Here is a 20,918-nt window from a genome sequence, read left to right as displayed (position 1 = left end):
TCCAAATGTTGTTTAGCATGGAGAAGTAAAGATTCATCAACCAGGATGAGGCAGTAGATCGTAATCAGCAGGAGTTTTCCTTGCCTATGTTTCACGATGCCACAAAACTTCATGGGGTCTGGAGTCAATGTTGAGGATTCCCAGGGCAGCTCCCTCCTGACTATATACCACTGTGTGGCCTTGTAGGTCTGTCCTGCCAGTGGGACCTACCCAGGAATATTGATGGTGGTGTCTGGGGCACGTATGTCTGTGTCAGGCTGTTGCTTGATTAGTTTGTAGAACAACTCTCCCAATTTTGGCACCAGCCCCCAGATGTTAGTAAGGAGGACTTTGCAGGGTTGATAGGGCTAGGTCGACGCTAGATGGTCCTCTTAGTTTCATTCCTTTTACATAGGAATACATAGCAGGTTGACACAACTGGCTTGCTAGGCCATTTCAAAGGGCATTAATGAATCAATCACATTGTTCTGGATCTGGAGTCAAATTTAAGCCAGATCAGGTAAGGACATTGGTGAACCAGGTGGGTCTTTACAACGATGGTTATTTGGTCACTATTATTGGGACTAGCTTTTAATTCCAGATTTTATTAATTGAATTTAAATTCCACCAGCTACTGTGTTCCCAGAGCATTAGATTTGTGGATTATAGCCCAGAGAAGCCTGCTTTCATTTTAGGAGCTCAGAGGTTGAAAGTTGAATCAAATAGAAATTTGAGAGTATTTTTGAGAATTTTGTTTTGCGCCAGTATCAAGCTTAATTTGTTTCCTTATTATCAAAACGTCTGCATGTTGTATTTAAAAGGTGACCCGATCTTAATTCCACATCAAAAATTCATATCACTTTTGGGAATTCGCATTATTTCTAAAATGGAAGGGAAGGGTGTATGTAGATTTGGTAAATGTGGTTATGTCATTTATTGTTTTTTGGGAGAATATCAGCAAAATGTATGATATACAGCATTGATTAACATAGCCATTTAAACAGGGTTAAGCAGTGCTGGAAATATAGGGTCAATCTAGATTTTTCAAAATATATAAGCTTCACGGCCTGTTCCCTCCCTGCCTGAGACGTGCCAGGGAGGGAACAGCAGTTATGATGTGAAACAAAGACAATCGTTACGGCCTCGCTTGGGCAAGATCGTAAAATCCCGCCTGAGGCCAAGGAGATTTCCATTCTGGGAACCTTGCCTGCCCCGGAATGGTGGGGTTTCGGCCAATGACTTTGGGAAGGCCGATATTTAATTGGACGAAATAGGTGATGGATATAGTCCGACATTGCACAGGCAGTGAGCGGTTTGAGGGAGATGGTGGAGAGGTCCAGCTGGGTGTCTTCAGCATATCTGTGGAACCTGCTAGTGTGATTTTGGATAATGACACCAAGTGGATCAGGAGAGGGGAGAGGAAGCCAAAGGGAGACCCTTGCTGCACTCCAGATGTAACAGTGTGGGGCTGATGAAGTAGAGATGACCTGACTGTGAGGGAAGTTCCACTGAGTTGGTGAGAAATTGGAAGAAGCTGGTGAAAGTGAACTCTGTTGCATTCCGTTTCCCAATCTAATTCTATCCTGAGAGTCTGTTGAAGTGCCAGTTAACAATGCATAATCTAAAATACCCAGTAATACTCCAGCACAGCAAGCCAATTAGTTGAGCTATGTATAAGATGGTGCACAATTAATTATATACAGCAATGCTGCATTTAACCTAAATTTAAATGTCCTTTGTGTTACAGTCTTCTCATAAAGCTTATTTGCATAAAATTTCTATACTGGGACATATCTCTCTTCTGACACTGTCTGTATAAATGGCAACTGCCTTATTCAGTATTCTATTCAAATATAATATCATTTATTTTCTAAAAATAGCATTTCTGCTTTACAATTGAGAAGTCAATTGAACATTTATAAGTTTTGTGTATTTGAGCGGGATGGGGAAGAAGGTGAGAATGTTTCACACTCAGATGTGATCTCCTTGACACCTCCATCGATATCTTCAACCCATCAGTTTAAGAAAGGATGTCCAGCCCCTGAAACATAAGGCTCCACCACCCTGCCCTGCTTTCCTCTTCCAAAGCCTTGACTCCAATTTAGTGTGTCTGAGAATCCTAGCTAGCACTAGTGTTACAGTCATGGGATTAACACAGGGTGGTCAGACCGGACGCAAGGTCTGGGATGGTCAGCCATAAGACATAGGAGCAGAATTAGGCCAGTCGGCCCATCGAGTCTGCTCTGCCAGTCAATCAGGGTTGATATTTTTCTCATCCCCATTCTCTCCTGCCTTTTCCCCACAACCCCTGATCCCCTTATGAGCATTTGTGTTACTGCATTAATTTTTGCTTGGATGGAAATTTTAAATGTATGGTTAGAGCCATTTTGTTGTGAAAATTAACATTCGCTGATAGGGAAGCACTTTGCTCTGACCTGATGCACAAGAGGAAACTGGAGGTGAGGCCAACACTGAGAGAAGGAAATCATGGAAGGAATGTTCATTCTGAAATAAATTTCAAATGGATAGCAGCATTAACAATTTGCTGAGGCAATTGTTTTGAAATTCCTTCTGCAGTTTTGGCTTCTTCTGTATTGCATTTTTGACACCTTATTAATCATTATTAAGGTGTGCAGAGACATTCTGGACTAAATCTCTGCTGAAGGCTGTCGTCTACAGGTTAATTTCAAAAAATACTTTCTAAGTCTTTCTGCAGTTGGCATTTCTAAATTTGTATTTAGGAATTGTGTATTTATAGGAACAGGAGGAGGTCATTCTGCCCCTGGAGGCTGCTTTGCCGTTCATTTAGATCATGGTTGATCTGTAACTTAACTCTATTTATCTACCTTTTGCTCCACATTCGTCGTTTCTGTTACCTCACAAAAAAAAATCTATTAATCTCAATCTCGAAAGCTCCGGTTGATGGGTCGATGTTGGTGACTATGGCCTGAATTTTCCCAGCCCTTGGAGGCAGTTTGGAACTGGAGCTGGGATAGGGGGTGTGAGTGCGGTGCTGGAGAAACGTCAGGCTCTCTCCTTAGATGTGTTCCTGACTCCGCGCAAATTTCCCATCCGTGGGTTTACGAACAAGGAGCAGAAGGAGGCCATTCAGCCCTTTTGAGCCTGCCCCACCATTTAATAAGATTGTGGCTGATCTCGTAATAATCTTAAATCTGTATCCTGCCTACCCCCTCGATAATCTATTGCCCCCTTACGTACCAAGAATCTTTCCACCTCTGCCTGAAAAATATTCCAAGACTCTACTTCCGCCGCCTTTTCAGGAAGAGAGCTCCACTCAGTGTAAAAACTCATCGCCATTTTAAATGGACAGTCCTTTATTTTTAAACAGTGACTCCGTAGTTCTAGATTCCCCCACAAGAGGAAACATCCTCTTCACGTCCACCCTGTCAACACCTCTCAGGATCTTGTTTTTTCAATCAAGTTGCTTCTTACTCTTCTAAACTCCAGCAGGTACAAGCCTGGCCTGTCCATCATTTCCTTCTAAGACAAACCTACCCATTCCAGGTATTGGTCTAGTAACGATTATTTCCCAAATGGTAAGAAATTAGAAAGTGTAGATCTACAGAGGGACCTGGGTGTCCTTGTCCATAAGTCACTGAAGCTAACATGCAGGTGCAGCAAGCTATTAGAAGACTAATGGAATGTTACCTTTATCACAAGAGGGTTGTGAATCTTTGGAATTCTCTACCCCAGAGGACTGTGGAAGCTCAATCATTGTGTATGTTTAAGGTAGAGATTGATAGATTTCGGATTAACAATCATGTACAGGTTTATGGGGCTAGTGGGTGTAAAAGACATTGAAGTGTCCAATAAACCATGGTCACATTGAATAGTGGAGCTGGCTTGACGGGCTGAATGGTCTACTCCTGTTTCTAAACCTTCCATGAACCACTTTCAATGCACTTCCATCTTTCCTTAAACATGGTGACTAGTAAGGTAAACAGCTCTCCAAGTTTGACCTCACTAGTGCCCTGTAGCATAACTTCAGTTTTTACAACAATCGATGATAGTTTCATGGTTACTATTACTGAGACTAATTTCTCAATTCCAGATTTTATTCATTGAATTTAAATTCCACCCGTGGTGGGAACTGAACCCAGGTCCCCAGAGCATTAGTGCTGAACATTTGATCTGAACAAGATCACTATGTCACCAACCCAGCTGGTGGCATAGTGGCAATTAAGACAACTAAGGCCTGAATGAATTACTGTTTTCGCGGAGGTAAGCAGGTTTATGGTGTTGCACAAACTTTTTGCTGTGTCAGGAGACTAAGAATCTCACCATCAAAAACATCCTTCCCCTCTCCTCCCTCAATCAGCATTCTGAAAGAACTGTTCCATCTGCAATACCCTGTTCCATTCCTCAATCAGCTCATTCCTTTCCCACAGAACCTTTTCCAGGAGGGAAGAAGAGTTGTAACACCTGTCTGCTGGCCTCCTTTTTTGATGTCCAAGGCCCCAAGCACTCCTTCCAAGTGAATTAATGATTACACGCACTTTCAATGTAGTCTACTGTAATCGCTACTCACAAGGCGGTCTACATTGGGGAGGCAAAAGGCAGACTGGGTGACTGCTTTTTGGAACACCTCCATTCAGTCTGCAAGCATAACCCTGCCTTTCCAGCTGCCGGTCATTTTAATTATTCACCTTGCTCCCACTCTGAGATTGACCTTGTGCAGTGTTCCAGTGAAGCTCAGCACAAGCTCGCTGAGAAAGGCCTGGATCTTTGGACCAGCATTTTCAGACTCAGCATTGTGTCGCGCGATTTTCAGACGGCAATCTCTGCCCCCATTTTATTTCCTTTCTCTTTACAAGTATTGGTTTGACTCGTTTGTCTTTCTTTGCATTTGGACGGTGTCTGTTCATTATTCTTCCATTCACACCTCCTCCAGACACGTATTTTATTCCTTGCCCGGCACCACTTCCTTTGGCCTTGCACCACTGATCCTTTTCGTCATTTAATCTCCCCCGACTTCCTTTTTTTAACAATCGGCTCCCCTTTCATTTCTAACTTTTCCAAAGTCAGATGAAAAACCTGAAATTATATAACTGTTTCTCTTTCTGCAGATGTTGCCAGATCTCATGAATGTTTCCAGTATTTTCTATTTTTTATTTACACTCTCCCAGCTGTTCTGACCAATATTTACCCCACTGCCAAAATTGCAAACAGATTATTTGGTTATTGTCAGACTGCTGTTCGTGGGATCTTGCTGTGCACAAATTGGTTGCCACATTTCCTACTTTACCAGAGTGACTACATTTCAGAAGGACCTCACTCGCTGTAAAGCTCTTTCGACCAGCCTGCAGTTGTGGAAGGTGCTATATAATTGCACATTCCTCATTTCTCTTTAACTTGACACCGATCGATTTTTAATCTGATTTATTTCTGCTCTCTTCTTTGCACTCGAACTCTTGCAAAAAAGCCTTTTCGTTTATGTTATTAGCACCAAAATTGGCAACAGGAGCAGGGCAAAATCCCTGGATCCTAAACCACCCCCCCCCCCCCCGCCTCCCCCTGCTCTGCACACACCCCCCTACCAATCTGGGTCGATTTAACATGGAGGTTCTCCATATATCTATCCCTCCTGACATTGACATTATTCCGTCGGGAAAAAGATACGAAAGTCTGAGGTCACGTACCATCCGACTCAAGAACAGCTTCTTCCCTGCTGCCATCAGACTTACCTTGCATTAAGTTGATCTTTCTCTACACCCTAGCTTTGACTGTAACACTACATTCTGCACTCTCTCGTTTCCTTCTCTATGAACGGTATGCTCTGTCTGTACAGCGCGCAAGAAACAATACTTTTCACTGTATGTTAATACATGTGACAATAATAAAGCAAATCAAATCAAAGACTACGAGAATGCCTGTTTGGGGGAAGTTATATTCTGCATTTTCCCCATCCTCCCTTCCCACTGAATGTCTTCCTAAAGTAAGGAACCCCCTTTCCTTAGAGAAGTATTTTCCCTTCAAGCAGTGGAAGGAGGTTTTAATCCGTGGGATTTAAATCTGGTTCATTGTTCAGACGTTGATAGATCAACCTTTGCAAACAGTGCAATAGTTTCTGATGTAACTCACTCCGAAGTTATGTTTGACAATATAGCTGATCTTTTCTACAGGGTTCCTCGGGATGGTGTTGATTAACTGAAAGCTTTGTGACTGAGGGAGGTTTCACAAGTTAATGTGAATCTGCATTATATTTCATGCAGAAATCTGTGTCACTGTTCATTTCTGTCTCTCATCTCCCACTCCCACTTTCATCTCTTTCATTATCTCCTTTCTTCCCATCTTATTTTTGCTTTTCTTTCTGCCTTTTTCTTTCTTTTCCCATTTAGATGGGAGATTTGTGTTGCTGGGGGGAGGGCCCCCAAAGGGGGCAATAGCAAACTTTACCCCCATTGGGACTGAACTAGTGTTTTGTATTGTGTCCAGTTCTGGGCATCACAATCCCTCCTAGAGAGTACAGATGAGATTTGCTCAAATAATTCCACAAATGAGGGCTTACAGTTGTGTGTTGGAGGGTGTTGGATACAACTTGGTAGGTCTTGATGAAGGCCTTGTAGTCATGAGTAAGTTAATTGTATTTATTTATTATCTACAAGAACTATGCAAACCAGCCTCTCATCCATTGACTCTGTCTACACTTCCCGCTGCCTCAGAAAAGCAACCAGCATAATCAAGGACCCTACGCACCCCGGACATTCTCTCTTCCACCTTCTTCCGTCGGGAAGAAGATACAAAAGTCTGAGGGCATGTACCAACTGACTCAAGAACAGCTGCTTCCCTGCTGCCATCAGACTTTTGAATGGACCTATCTCGCACTATGTTGATCTTTCTCTACACCTCAGCTATGACTGTAACACTACATTCTGCACCCTCTCCTTTCCTTCTCAATGTACGGTAAGCTTTATCTGTATAGCGCGCAAGAAACAATACTTTTCACTGTATACTGATACATGTGACAATACTAAATCAAAAATGTACATATACAGTAAAGGATTCAAGCTAGGAGCTGTCTCCATTCTTGCTAGTGCACACGGCTCTGTCCAAGACTAGACTGACCCCTTGGTACGGGTCATGTGTTCTCTGACATCACTGTGGGCGGTACCCAATCTCATGTTAACCCTAGATGTGCCAGGTCCTTATACTACAATATGGAGAGAGACTGGAGAAGCTGATGTTGTTTTACTTAGAGAATTGAAGGCTAAGAGGAGTTTTGATTGAGGTGTTTGGATAGAGTAGATAGAAGAAAAGAGAAGCTTTTCTGGGGGCTGAAGTGTCAATAACCAGAGGACAGATTTCAGAGGGTTGGTAAAAGAACCAGAGGTGAAATGAGGACAAACATTTATTAAATGTTGTGAATGGTTAAGATTTGGAATGCACTGCCTGTTGGGTGGTGGCCACAGATTCAATAACAGCTTTATAAATGGAACTAGATAAATACTTGAAGGAGAGAGAAAATTGCAAGGATTGGGTGAAAGAACCGGGGAGGAGGACTAACTTGATTGCTTTCAAAAGGGCTGGTGGAAACTCGATAGGCTGAATGGCCTCCTTCTGTGCTGTATTATCCTCTGGTTCAATGAAATGTAGCCTGCAACAGTTCCCTTTACTGTCCCACCTGTCCTGCCCCACCCTACGCTCCCATTCCTGCTCCAAGCTGTTCCTTTCTGAATCAGACATCTAACTGCTGTGTCTTCTCCTTTCACACTGCAACAACTCACTCCTTAATGCAGAGGGTGAAAGCTTCCCCTTCACCCTGTTTCTCTCTTCCTCTGTAGCCCACTCTCGCATTGAAGATTATGAAATGATTTGAAAGGGCAAGTGTAGAGAAGAAGCTTCCACTTGTGATGGACCACAGTTAGGGATCGTAAATATATGATAGTCACTATTAAATCTAATAGAGAACTCTGGAGGACTTTCTTCACCCAGAGAATGGTGAAGTCCTTATCACAGGGAGTGGTTCAGATGAAGGACATCAATACATTTGGAGGAGAAGCTGGGAGAGGGAACAAAGATGTGTCGATAGGGTTGGATGGACTAAGGTGTGGAGTCTAGATCCAGATCCAGAACTGGCTTGCCCAAAGGATGTGGAGATGCCGGCGTTGGACTGGGGTAAGCACAGTAAGAAGTCTCACAACACCAGGTTAAAGTCCAACAGGTTTATTTGGTAGCAAATACCATAAGCTTTCGGAGCGCTGCCCCTTCATCAGGTGGAGTGAAAATCTGTTCTCCAACAGTGCACAGAGACACAGAAATCAAGTTACAGAATACTAATTAGAATGCAAATCTCTACAGCCAGCCAGGTCTTAAAGGTACAGATAATGTGGTTGGAGGGAACATTAAACACAGGTTAAAGAGATGTGTATTGTCTCCAGACAGAACAGCTAGTTTTGCCCCATCTGACGAAGGGGCAGCGCTCCGAAAGCTTATGGTATTTGCTACCAAATAAACCTGTTGGACTTTAACCTGGTGTTGTGAGACTTCTTACTTGCCCAAAGGAGGCAGAGAGTGTGTATAGATGGGTCTTTTTCTAAATGGAGGTCGGTCACCAGTGGTGTGCCCCAGGGATCTGTTCTGGGACCCTTGCTGTTTGACATTTTCATAAATGAGCTGGATGAGGAAGTGGAGGGATGGGTTGGTAAGTTTGCCGACGACATGAAGGTTGGTGGGGTTGTGGATAGTCTGGAGGGATGTCAGAAGTTACAGAGGGACATAGATAGGATGCAAGACTGGGCGGAGAAGTGGCAGATGGACTTCAACCCAGATAAATGCGCAGTGGTCCATTTTGGCAGGTCAAATGGGATGAAGGAGTATAATATTAAGGGAAAGACTCTTAGTACTGTAGAGGATCAGAAGGACCTTGGGGTCCGGGTCCATAGGACTCTAAACTCGGCCCCGCAGGTGGAGGAGGTGGTTAAGAAGGCGTATGGTGTGCTGGCCTTTATCAATCGAGGGATTGAGTTTAGGAGTCCAGGGATAATGATGCAGCTATATAAGACCCTCGTCCGACCCCACTTGGGAGTACTGTGCTCAGTTCTGGTCACCTCATTACAGGAAGGATGTGGAAATGATTGAAAGGGTGCAGAGGAGATTTACAAGGATGTTGCCTGGATTGAGTGGCATGCCTTATGAGGATAGGCTGAGGGAGCTCGGTCTTTTCTCCTTGGAGAGACGTAGGATGAGAGGAGACCTAATAGAGGTATATAAGATGTTGAGAGGCATAGATCGGTGGACTCTCAGAGGCTTTTTCCCAGGGTGGAAATGGCTGCTACGAGAGGACACAGGTTTAAGGTTCTGGGGGGTAGGTACAGGGGAAATGTTAAGGGGAAGTTTTTCACACAGAGGGTGGTGGGCGAGTGGAATCGGCTGCCGTCAGTGGTGGTGGAGGCAAACTCAATAGGGACTTTTAAGAGACTCCTGGATGAGTACATGGGACTTGATAGGATGGAGGGTTATAGGTAGGCCTAATAGATAGGGATATGTTCGGCACAACTTGTGGGGCCGAAGGGCCTGTTTGTGCTGTAGTTTTTCTATGTTTCTATGTATCAAGGTGGAGAAGTGGATTGAGTGCCCAGTTTTGTAAACTCAATGCACGGCTCCAAATAATAATTCTGGAATCAGAGGTGAGTGCTTTTGCTGCCCGTACTGATCCCCTCTTTGGTGCCCCAGAGTACATAACTTTATAACACTGATGCTGCCAAGGTTGTACCATAGTGCCATTCATGCTGCATTTGCTCTGTATGAACTTAGCAACATGTGAATACGGTCCAAGTACCTATAGTCATCCTTGTGGAAACATGCCCGTTTACTCAACTTGCTGCTTTCCCCTCTGATCTTTGCAAGCTTGTGCTGCAGACAGAGAGAGTCTTTATAGCGGAGTGTTTGTACAGTAACTGCAGACCTGGGTGTGAAAATGCTTTGCTTTGATCCACAGATTTACTTTAACTTTCCTAAACTCAGTTACCACAGGCCAAGGTTCTGTTAGAAACCGATTGCATCAAAGCGTATTCATGCAACTGTAAATGAGACTTGATTCTAGTCATTTTGGCTTTGCCCTTAGACTTATTTAATCAGTTGGATGTTGGGAGTTCTTTCTGGGAGCTTTCATGTGATTCATTATTGAATCCATGGTTTGTGCAGTTGCAAATTCCAGTTAAAATTGGCCCAAGAAGCACTTGTAATTGATACAGGACACTGAGGTGTGAAATGCAGTAAAAAAATTTTAAAGTGTTTTTTTTAAATATTGCTGATATTGTCGAAGCTTTTGGTCTTGCACGCATCAGGATAATCGCAAGATAGCAATGTCAGGAGAAACAACAACTTTATATTGCATAAGAGTGCTGATTGGTTGGCAAGTGGACTCTGGTTGGTAGAGGCGTTGCTTTGAAGAACGCACCAGTTGAAGATGACTGACAGTTAACTGCCAAGAATTGTTTAAAATTTAAACCAGGCAACTTGACTCTAATTGGTCAAAGCATTACCCTGAGGAATGAACCAGCGAATAGCCATCACCTATTTTGTTTAGCTGAAACAGGCACAAAGAGGGGCGGCGGTCAGCAGAGGAAGTGATCAACACCGGCGCTATTATCTGAGAGTTCTTGGGCCCACCTAAGGAAGGACGGAGCAAAGACTTTGCAAATTTCAAGAGGATTTGCTGGTTCTTAGGTTAGCTTAGTGCAGTGATATTTGCCACTTACAGGATGCTGCTGTCAAGTCAAAAAGATGACTATGACACAAGTGAGTAATGTGGTTTATGAATTTGTGTCAGTATGAAACCAGATGTGTAGGAGGCATGTCTCAAAGACTGGATAATCGTATTAAGCTGCATGTCCCTTCCGCTGTTTGCAATGGGCAACGTGCAGACCGTACTCAACCAGCCAGTGCTTGCAAAATGCAACAGTGCGTCCAACATTAGATGCGATTTTGTGATTGGACATTTCCTAAATAATCCTCAGTGTGCTAAAAATTATGCTGACAACCAATTTAAGATTGTTAGTCGGGCTCACAGTGTGGCGTGTACTGGAAACTACAGATATTAATACAAAAGACCCTGTTCTTTACAGACAGAAAGAACAGGCACACAAATTGCACCTGTTTCAGCTAAACAAAATAAGTGGAACCATTCGCTGGTTCATTCCACAGGGCAGTGTCTTGACCAAATAGAGTCAAGCTGCCTGGTTTAAATTTCAAACAATACGTGGCATCAGCTGGTGCATTCTCCATAGCAACGCCTCTACCGAAGACTACTTGTCAACCAATCAGCACCCTCTTCTCATCCAGTATAAAGGTGTTGATTCTCCTGACATCGGTATTCTTGTGATTGCCCTGATGAGCGCAAGATGTTTCTGTAAAAGCAAACAACTATTTGTAATATTTTTTTAAATTTTCCATATTTATCTGTAAAGTTGACTTTTATTAAAAAATCAACCACTGATAAAACTGTTGCAAACCAGAATCCTCACTGCCATTTTTGGGTATCAGTAAGTGGAACTATTTGCAGCTGGGAATGGGGCTAAAGTTCTGGCAGTTGTCCGGCACATTCCTCTAATTCAGTCTGGAGAGAGTACAGAGGATGGGATACGACATAGGCCCATGATCTGGGCTCATCAGATACCCAGCGGTTTCTACGTAGCCTTGTTTTTGATAGAGTTGTCACTGTCTCGAGGTCACTTGAGTTAAGAGGGGCTGTGGAGGGATGGAGCAAAGGCTTTGCAGATTTCAAGAGGATTTACTGGTCCTTAGTTTAGCTCTCGGCCCATCAGTTGTTTCAGCTTCCTGGACAGCTCCAGAGAGTCACCCCTATTGGTGCAGGGACATACCCAGTTTAATTCATAGAATCATAGAAACCCTACAGTGCAGAAGGAGGCCATTTGGCCCATCGAGTCTGCACCGACCACAATCCCACCCAGACCCTACCCCCATATCCCTACATATTTACCCGCTAATCCCTCTAACCTACGCATCTCAGAACACTAAGGGACAATTTTTAGCATGGCCAATCAACCTAACCCGCACATCTTTGGACTGTGGGAGGAAACCGGAGCACCCGGAGGAAACCCACGCAGACACGAGGAGAATGTGCAAACTCCACACAGACAGTGACCCAAGCCAGGAATCGAAGCCAGGTCCCTGGAGCTGTGAAGCAGCAGTGCTAACCACTGTGCTACCGTGCCGCCCAATTCAATTGGCCAATGCTTCCATTTCAAAACACGTATTCTTGTGTTCAAATCCTGCTGTAGCCTCATTCCCTCCCTATCCCAGTAACCTTCTCTAACCCTATAACTCGGCAATATCGCTGCATTTGTACTAATTCTGATCTATATTAATTGCTCTATCATTGTCATTACCTTCAGCTGCTTCGGCCCTAAGCTCTGGAATTTCCTTCCTAAAATTCTAAGCTTAGTGCAGTGATATTTGCCACTTACAGGATGCTGCTGTCAAGTCAAAAAGACATTCTGCCTATGACGCAAGTGAGTAATGTGGTATATGAATCGCATCTAATGTTGGACGCACTGTTGCATTTTGCAAGCACTGGCTGGTTGAGTACGGTCTGCACCTTGCCCATTGCAAACAGCGGAAGGGACATGCAGCTTAATACGATCCTCCAGTCTTTGAGACATGCCTCCTACACATCTGGCTTCTCACTGACACTCCCTAAAACCCCCAGCCTCTTTGATTACATGTCCTAATATCTTCTTGTTTATCTGACCATGAGATGTAGGAACAGATGTAGACCATTCAGCCCATTCCACCATTCAATGAGATCATGACTGATTCGATAATTTTCAACTCCACTTTCCTGCCTTATCTCCATAACCCTCAATTCCCTTATTGATTAAAAATCTGTCTCTCTCAGCCTTGAACCAGCCTCTGTTACAAGAAATTCTTCCTCATCTCCATCTTCAATGGGTGAGCCATTGTTCTGATATTATGCCGTCTGGTCCTAGACTCTCCCACAAGGGGAAACAACCTCTCGGCATCTACCCTGTCAAGCCCCCTGAAAATCCTATGTCTCAATAAGGTCGCCTCTCATTCTTCTAAACTCCAGTGAGTACAGGCTCAACCAACTCAACTCTCCTCAGAAGACAATCTCTCCATATCCAAGATCAACCTAGTGAACCTTCTCTGGGCTGCCTCCAAAGCCAGTATATTTTTCCTTAGATAAGGAACTGTTCACAGTTGTCCAGGTGTGTTGTAACTAGTGATTTGTATTGTTTTAACAAGACTTCCCTTTTCTATACTCCATTCCCTTTGAAATAAAGACCAACATTCCATTTGCCTTCCTGATTATCTGCTGAACCTGCATGCTAGCTTTCTGCGATTTATTCATGAGGACCCCTAAATCCCTGTGTGCTGCAGCTTTCTGCAGTCTTTCATTTAAATAATATTCAGTTCCTTTATTCCTCCTACCAAAGTGCATAACTTCACATTTTCCTACATTACGTTCCATCTGCCAAGTTTTTGCCCACTCACTTAACCTCCCTATATCCGTCTGTAGACTCGTCATCCTCACCACTAACCTTCCCATCTATTTTTGTGTCATCTGTAAACTTGGCAATACATTCACTTCCCTCGACCAAGTCATTAAGATATATTGTAAATAATTGTGGCCCAGCACTGTTCCCTGTGACACTCCATTAGTTACAGGTTGCCATCCTGAAAACACCCCTCCTAAGCTGACTCTGTCTTCTATTAGTTATGATGTGGAGATGCCGGCGTTGGACTAAGAAGTTTAACAACACCAGGTTAAAGTCCAACAGATTTATTTGGTAGCAAAAGCCACACAAGCTTTCGGAGCTCCAAGCCCCTTCTTCAGGTGAGTGGGAATTCTGTTCACAAACAGGGCATATAAAGACAGACTCAATTTACATGAATAATGGTTGGAATGCGAATACTTACAGCTAATCAAGTCTTTAAGAAACAAACAACGTGAGTGGAGAGAGCATCAAGACAGGCTAAAAAGATGTGTATTGTCTCCAGACAAGACAGCCAGTGAAACTCTCTTATTCTATTAGTTAGCCAATCCTCTATCCATGCCAAGAAATTAACCTCAACAGCATGGGCTCTTATCTTATTAAGCAACCTTTTGTGCGGAACCAATGCTTTTTGGAAATCCAAGTATATTACATCTACAGGTTTCCCTTTTTATCTATCCTGTTCATTACCACCTCAAAGATTTTAATACATTTGTCAGGTATGAATTCCCCTTCATGAAGCCAGGCTGATTCTGGTTGATTATATCATGTATTTCTAAATGCTCTGCTATTACATCCTTTATAACGGACTCTAACATTTTCCCAGTGACAGATGTTAAGCTAACTGGCCTGTAGTTACCAGTTTTTGTCTCCCTCTCTTTTTGAATAAGGGTGTTAGCAGTTTTCCAATCTTCCCGGACTTTTCCAGAATTTAAGGCTTCTTGGAAGATTACTAACAGTGCCTCCGTTATCTCTGTAGCTACTGGTTAAAATCTTGTTGAAGTTCCTGTGAAATACCTCAGGATGTTTAACTACGTTACAGGCACAATGTAATGTAAATTGTTGTGGGTGAGCGCCCCCGAATTTGCCAACTTTGGTGAGATTGGCACTGAAGGTGGGTAGATCCCTCCAATGGAAAGGCCATGGATTTTGCTGTTATTCCTTTCCCTTTACTCTGTGGCCAGTTGGACTTAGTGCATCATTTATTATCTCCGTTCCAGAGGTGGCATCGTCCTTATGAGTTTTTGTTAAGGGCGCACTGTTGCTCAAAAATGAGAAGAAGACCAAACTGATCTTATGTTTACATAGCTTGTTTTGGAAATATAGAAAAATAACTAGTTCTCGTTATTATCTTGGCTAGATCAGAGAATGTTCAAATTGTTTGCTGGAATCAACCTCTTTAATGTGGTGACAAGTGGTTTAAATTAAAATGGGACTTTGAAGAAATCCTGGTATGTTTTAAGACTGAAGATTAAAGTTGACATGCTGGGTTTTGTTCTTTAGGAGATTTTCAAGCACATCTGTCACATCTGGTAGTTGTAAAATTTTTAAGTATGGAAAAATGTTAATAGTTTCAAAATGTGTTCTTTCACTAATGTATGTGAGAGTTGACACCTAAGATTGTGGTTTGATACAGAGCGCATGCTACATTACTGATTATGCACAAATATTACCTGTAATTGTGACGTGAATACTCCTTTTACGGCTGCACCCGCCTTTATCCCAGCTGCTACAGGGGGTTAATCCTTTAGGGTGGAAGGGTTTTATGGGCTGATACAACCCACACAATGTTGGGGAGAGGGGAAGCCCATCCCTACCTCCATCTGATGTGTTATCCCATTGGATGTTAACACAGGGTTCAGAGTTGGAACTTCAATCTGAACTCAATAGACTGGCGCAGGATTCAAACCCTGTACTCGCTAACACAAAAAGCAGGAATGCTACCACTATTCCAAAGGCTCTGTTCTATCTACATTCTCTTTGTTTCCCTGAGCCACACCACAGTGGGGGCCAATAAATCTTTCTGGAGTAAAAACACTCTGTACCATGAGGATGAGGATGCACTGGAGGGCATGTATTTTATTGTTAATATTATGTGAGCAATGACATCGATCCATCCTTTACCCCTGAATTGCGATATCTTGTGCATCACATTATGTGCGAATTCTGGACAGCATGGTGGCACAGTGGTTAGCACTGCTGATTCTCCACCAGGGACCCGGCTTTGGGTGACTGTGTGGAGTTTGTATGTTCTCCCCATGTCTGTGTGGGTTTCCTCTGGACTGTGGGAGGAAACCAGAGCACCCAAAGATGTGTTGGTTAGATGGATTAACCATTCTAAATTGCCCCTTAGTGTCCCAAGATGTGTAGGTTAGGGGGATTAGTGGTGTAAATGTGTGGGGTTATAAGGATAGGGTGGGGGGGGGGGGGTTAGGTACATTTCTCTTTCGGAGAGTTAGTGCAGACTCGATGGGTTTAATGGCTTTCTTCTGCATGGTAGGGATTCTATGATGATTCCTAGCCCACCCAAAACCATGTGATCTCTTTGAAGAGGCAAAAATCAGATTTTAAAATCCCCAGGCAAAATAGAGAGGAAAATCTAGAATGTTCCTTTCCAAATCCCTCAGATGATGGGAGCTAGTCCAGGAGATCACTCCATTTCCACTAATTCCTCACAGTACCTACGCTTGGGTAGGAGGTGATCTCCATCCCAGCCAGAAAGAGTCCAGCTTTAGCTTGAAGGAATTCAGCAAATTGGCATCCACCACAGGAGCTGCAGCTTGTTCCAGAGGTTATAACCTTTAACCTCTCTTTGAACTGTGGATACTGGCTGAATGCTTATCCTAGTGTGAAGGGAAAATACCAAAATTCAAGAACAATTATGGCCTTTGTGTGGTATATTAACATTTCCAACCCATCCTTGTTTAGTTGATCATCCAGCCTGTCCTATGTTGTGTGTGATTTATTAAGAGTATTTCACTATCTCTTCAGGTCAGCTGTCCATTTGGGAAAGGCACAGTAAGAAGTCTCACAACACCAGGTTAAAGTCCAACAGGTTTATTTGGAATCACAAGGTTTCAGAGCGCTGCTCCTTCACCTGAGGAAGGAGCAGTGCTCCGAAAGCTCATGATTCCAAATAGACCTGTTGGGCTTTAACCTGGTATTGTGAGACTTTTTACTGTGCCCATCCCAGTCCAACACCGGCATCTCCACATCACATGGGAAAGGAAATTGGAGCTGGGAACTGGAGGAAGGAACTGAAAAAATCATGTATTGCCTTGGTGACCTCCTGCAATATTTTATTTTCAGGTCTATTATTCGTGTGGAGCCATTGTTGATTCAGAAGCTCAAGGTATTATCCTCTCACCTGGCTTTCCAGCTGGTTATGTCCCAGGAACACACTGTTTGTGGCAGTTCTTCATTCCAGCTGGCATCCACCTTGTTTTGGAAGTTTTTGACTTTGATGTGTTTGAGGATCCACATAATGATAAAACCCCGCTTGGTGAACATTCAACCCCTGCACTGATATCGAGGGAGGTTTCTGGTTCATCGCAGAATGGGGCCACTGAACAGAGTCGAGAGTCCAATAACCTGTACCCTCATACGAAGGAACCTGTCCAAGATGGAAGAATGAAGGTGTTTTTTAATGAGACCAATGTGTCTAATTCCAAAGCTTTTGATGGTGACTACTCTGTCACCCAATCACATGAAGCAGAAGGCAAGCGAATGGTTGCACAGGCAGACTCCGCAAAGCTGGAGATAGTTCAGATGCTGCCATTAGAACAAGATTTCTCAGTTTCAGAATCTCCAGTTGATTTGCATAAGGATGATTCTACAAAGTTAAATTTGAGTGATCCACTTTCTGAGTTTGGTGATTACAAAGACGTCAGTGTAGACCCACAATTCAACATTGAAAGACAGGGTGAGGAGAGGCTGGGAATTAACCATCTTGAAGTGCAACAAGTAAACGATTCAGCTATACCCACAATGATTCCTGCGACAAAAGTGACGCCCTTTGCACCTCCTGAGGTCTGTCCAAATGATGTTTTATATATTTCAGATCTGATCACATTCTCCGCCCGCTTCTGCGGAGCCAACACCCCCGTCAACAGGACATTAATGTTTGGTTCTTCCCAGGAGATGGTGGAGGTGGTGGTCGAGATGATCACTACCACGGACCGGGGGCGTGGCTTTCTTCTTCTCTATCAGTTTAAAGCTGGCCGCGATGCTGATTTCCGAACCTTGATTAAAGACTGGGACCAAGACAACCTGATCCATTTCTTAGTCATTGCTGGCGTTGCTCTCTTGTCTGTAGTTCTTTTGACTGCGCTCTGTCGTACCTGGAGGTGAGTTTAAACTTTATTCACTTCTTTCTCTGATTCTCTGAACATGTCCTAGAAACTAAACATTCTGCCAAAACTGTGGAAGATTGTTAGTGTTTAAGGGGGGGGGGGGGGGGGGGGTGTGGAAGATCGTTAGTGTTTAAGGGGGGGGGGGGATGTCTTTCAGGATTCAGCTTAAGGTTTATTCCCAATATGCATTCCTTAGTCAAATACAGTTTGACTATCTGAGAATAGGAAGAAAGGATTGCATTTATATATAGCCTCAGGATGTTCCAAAGTCCAAATTAAGTAATCTTGAGATGTTGGAATGTGGGAAGCACAGCAGCCAATTTGCACACAGCAAACTCCCACAAACAGAAATGTGATCGTGGCCAGATAATCTATTTAATGATGTTTGTTGAAGGATAAATATTGTCCAAGGATAATGTGGAGGACTGTTGAGGTGGTGCCATGGTATATTTTACTTCCACCTGAGAGCACGGATGGGATCTCATTTTAATGTCATACATGAATGGACTTCAGTAAGGCCTTTGACAAGGTTCCTCATGGCAGACTGGTGCAGAAGGTGAAGTCGCACGGGATCAGAGGTGAGCTGGCAAGGTGGATACAGAACTGGCTCGGTCATAGGTGACAGAGGGTAGCAATGGAAGGGAGCAGTTCTGAATGGAGGGCTGTGACAAGTGGCGTTCCTCAGGGATCAGTGCTGGGACCTTTGCTGTTTGTAATATATATAAATGATTTGGAGGAAAATGTAACTGGTTTGATTAAATTTGCGGACGACACAAAGGTTTGTGGATTTGTGGGATAGCGATGAGGACCTTCAGAGGGTACAACAGGATATAGATCGGTTGGAGACTTGGGCGGAGAGATGGCAGATGGAGTTTAATCCAGACAAATGTGAAGTAATGCATGTTGGAAGGTCTAATACAGAGAGGAAATGTACAGTAAATGGCAGAACCCTTAAGAGTATTGATAGGCAAAGGGAGCTGGGTGTACAGGTACACAGGTCACTGAAAGTGGCAATGCAGGTGGAGAAGGTAGTCAAGAAGGCATACGGCATGCTTGTCTTCATTGGCCGAGGCATTGAGTTTAAAAATTGGCAAGTCATTTTGCAGCTTTATAGAACCTTAGTTAGGCAGCACTTGGAATATAGTGTTCAATTCTGGTCTCCATACTACCAGCAGGCTGTGGAGGCTTTGGAGAGGGTACAGAAAAGATTTACCAGGATGTTGCCTGGTATGGAGGGCATTAACTATGAGGAGAGGTTGGAGGAATTTGGTTTGTTCTCACTGGAACGATGGAGATTGAGGGGCGACCTGATATAAGTCTACAAGATTATCAGGGGCATGGACAGAGTGGATAGTCAGAAGCTTTTTCCCAGGGTGGAAGAGTCAATTACAAGGGGTATAGGTTTAAGATGTGAGACAAGGTTTAAAGGAGATGTATGAGGCAAATTTTTTTAACAGAGGGTGGTGGGTGCCTGGAACTCGCTGCTGGGAGAGGTAGTGGAAGCAGATATAATAGTGACTTTTAAGGGGTGAATTGACAAGTACATGAATAGGATGGGAATGGAGGGATATGGTCCCCGGAAGGGTAGGGGTTTTTTAGTTCAGTCAGGCAGCATGGTCGGTGCAGGCTTGGAGGGCCGAAGGGCCTGTTCCTGTGCTGTAATTTTCTTTGTCCTTTGTGAAAGATGGCACCTCTGATAATGCAGCACTTCCTGGGCAAAGGAGTGTCAACTTTGACAGGCTACTGACTCAAGAAATGACAGTGTTACCCAAACCTGACTCCTTGACCAGAGTGCCCTCACATTACCATGACAATGATTATACGTGAATCGATATTACCTTCCCCTAATCAATGAAGCAGTTGCATTTTGCAGATAAAATGACCAATGTGGCAAACAGCTAGTGTTTAAGGTTATTATGAGCATTCATCAATATATGGCCTTTGTTATGTTGGTTTCTCGGTTTGGATACAAATAAAGAGGAATCTATTATAAGAATGAGTTGAATTATCACAGTTTGAATTTTTTTATGTTAATTAGAATGTGCTAGGAATCTTAATTGATTCACACAATCTGGCCTTGATAATCTTGCCACTCTGTATACAAATACATCAATGTACCCATTAAGTTTCAGAATAAACAGACCATTAGGTTTCTTCACATTTGTGTCTGAATCCAAAATCGATTCTGTTGTATTGTGTCAGGTCTGTGGTACTGTGGAAGAACAGTGGGGCAAATCACAGATTTCAGGCCACTTTCGGTGAGATTCCCCCATGGGTCATCCAAAGGACAAGTCAGTGTAGTAGTTTATGTGCCGATGAGGTTTCTCTATGTCTAGGTCATCTTGTGCCATTGATCATCCCTCTCTCGGATAACAATCTGCCCCCAGGCCTCTGGAAATGCCCTCCCCTGTAACCAGCTGCTGTGACATTCTAGCTCGTCCTGTGATGTATGTTCTCAGGCCTCCCTGTGGGGAAGCACCAGGAATTTGTTGGAGGTCTTTTTCCCACACACCTTGTGCCCACCTCCTCTGCTGCCACCATTAAGAATATCGAGCTGCCAAACAGGAGGGATGGACTTGTGGAATTGGGTCTGGATGGTATACAAGTTCCTTTCCCCTCCTGAGGAGAGGAAACAGTTGATCTCCAAACTGGACAGGGTCAGAGTATCTGTATCTCAATGGATGGAATCTCTGTGAGAGTTCCCCCAAATTTCCACTGTTAATTTTGGTGGGAGATTGGTGTACAAATGTTTTAGGTGGGCTCCACCAACTGATAGGTGATTGAGAGATCCCCTGTGGAATTTTTAACCCCTCCAGATGTTTTGCTGCTGGCTATTTCCTTGTGTCTTGGAACGGTTTTGGAGTCGACCCTGGTGTTATACTGAAAACAGGCCACAGCCCACCCTGAACACACAAGAATTTCACTTCAGACACACCGATGGGATCACAAGAGAATTTCCTGCTGGGAGCAGTATGTCTAGACCTAGAACTCAACTGTATAACTCTTCCAGTCAGTAATTGCCACCAGCATCCTGAAAAATTAGACTTTCAGCAAAGGTTAACTGAGTCCAGATGGAATAACCTCACAA

The 20,918-nt window shown here is 43.6% G+C and overlaps 1 protein-coding gene across 1 annotated transcript in view; it reads left to right on the top strand.

Annotated features, from left to right (window-relative positions):
- Window positions 1–1,256: 1,256 nt before the first annotated feature.
- LOC144502291 (uncharacterized) overlaps window positions 1,257–20,918 on the top strand; it is a 50,999-nt gene continuing 31,337 nt past the window's right edge. Inside the window, exons 1-2 of the mRNA XM_078226104.1 lie at window positions 1,257–1,433; window positions 16,788–17,824. Coding sequence (XP_078082230.1) covers window positions 1,257–1,433; window positions 16,788–17,824 — 1,214 coding nt within the window. The remainder of the gene's footprint in view (window positions 1,434–16,787; window positions 17,825–20,918) is intronic.

This window comes from Mustelus asterias, chromosome 13 (genome assembly GCF_964213995.1).
Source record: "Mustelus asterias chromosome 13, sMusAst1.hap1.1, whole genome shotgun sequence".
Lineage (NCBI taxonomy): Eukaryota > Metazoa > Chordata > Chondrichthyes > Carcharhiniformes > Triakidae > Mustelus > Mustelus asterias.
Note: the sequence above shows the minus strand (reverse complement) of the source record. Positions and strands in the feature narration are given on the sequence as shown.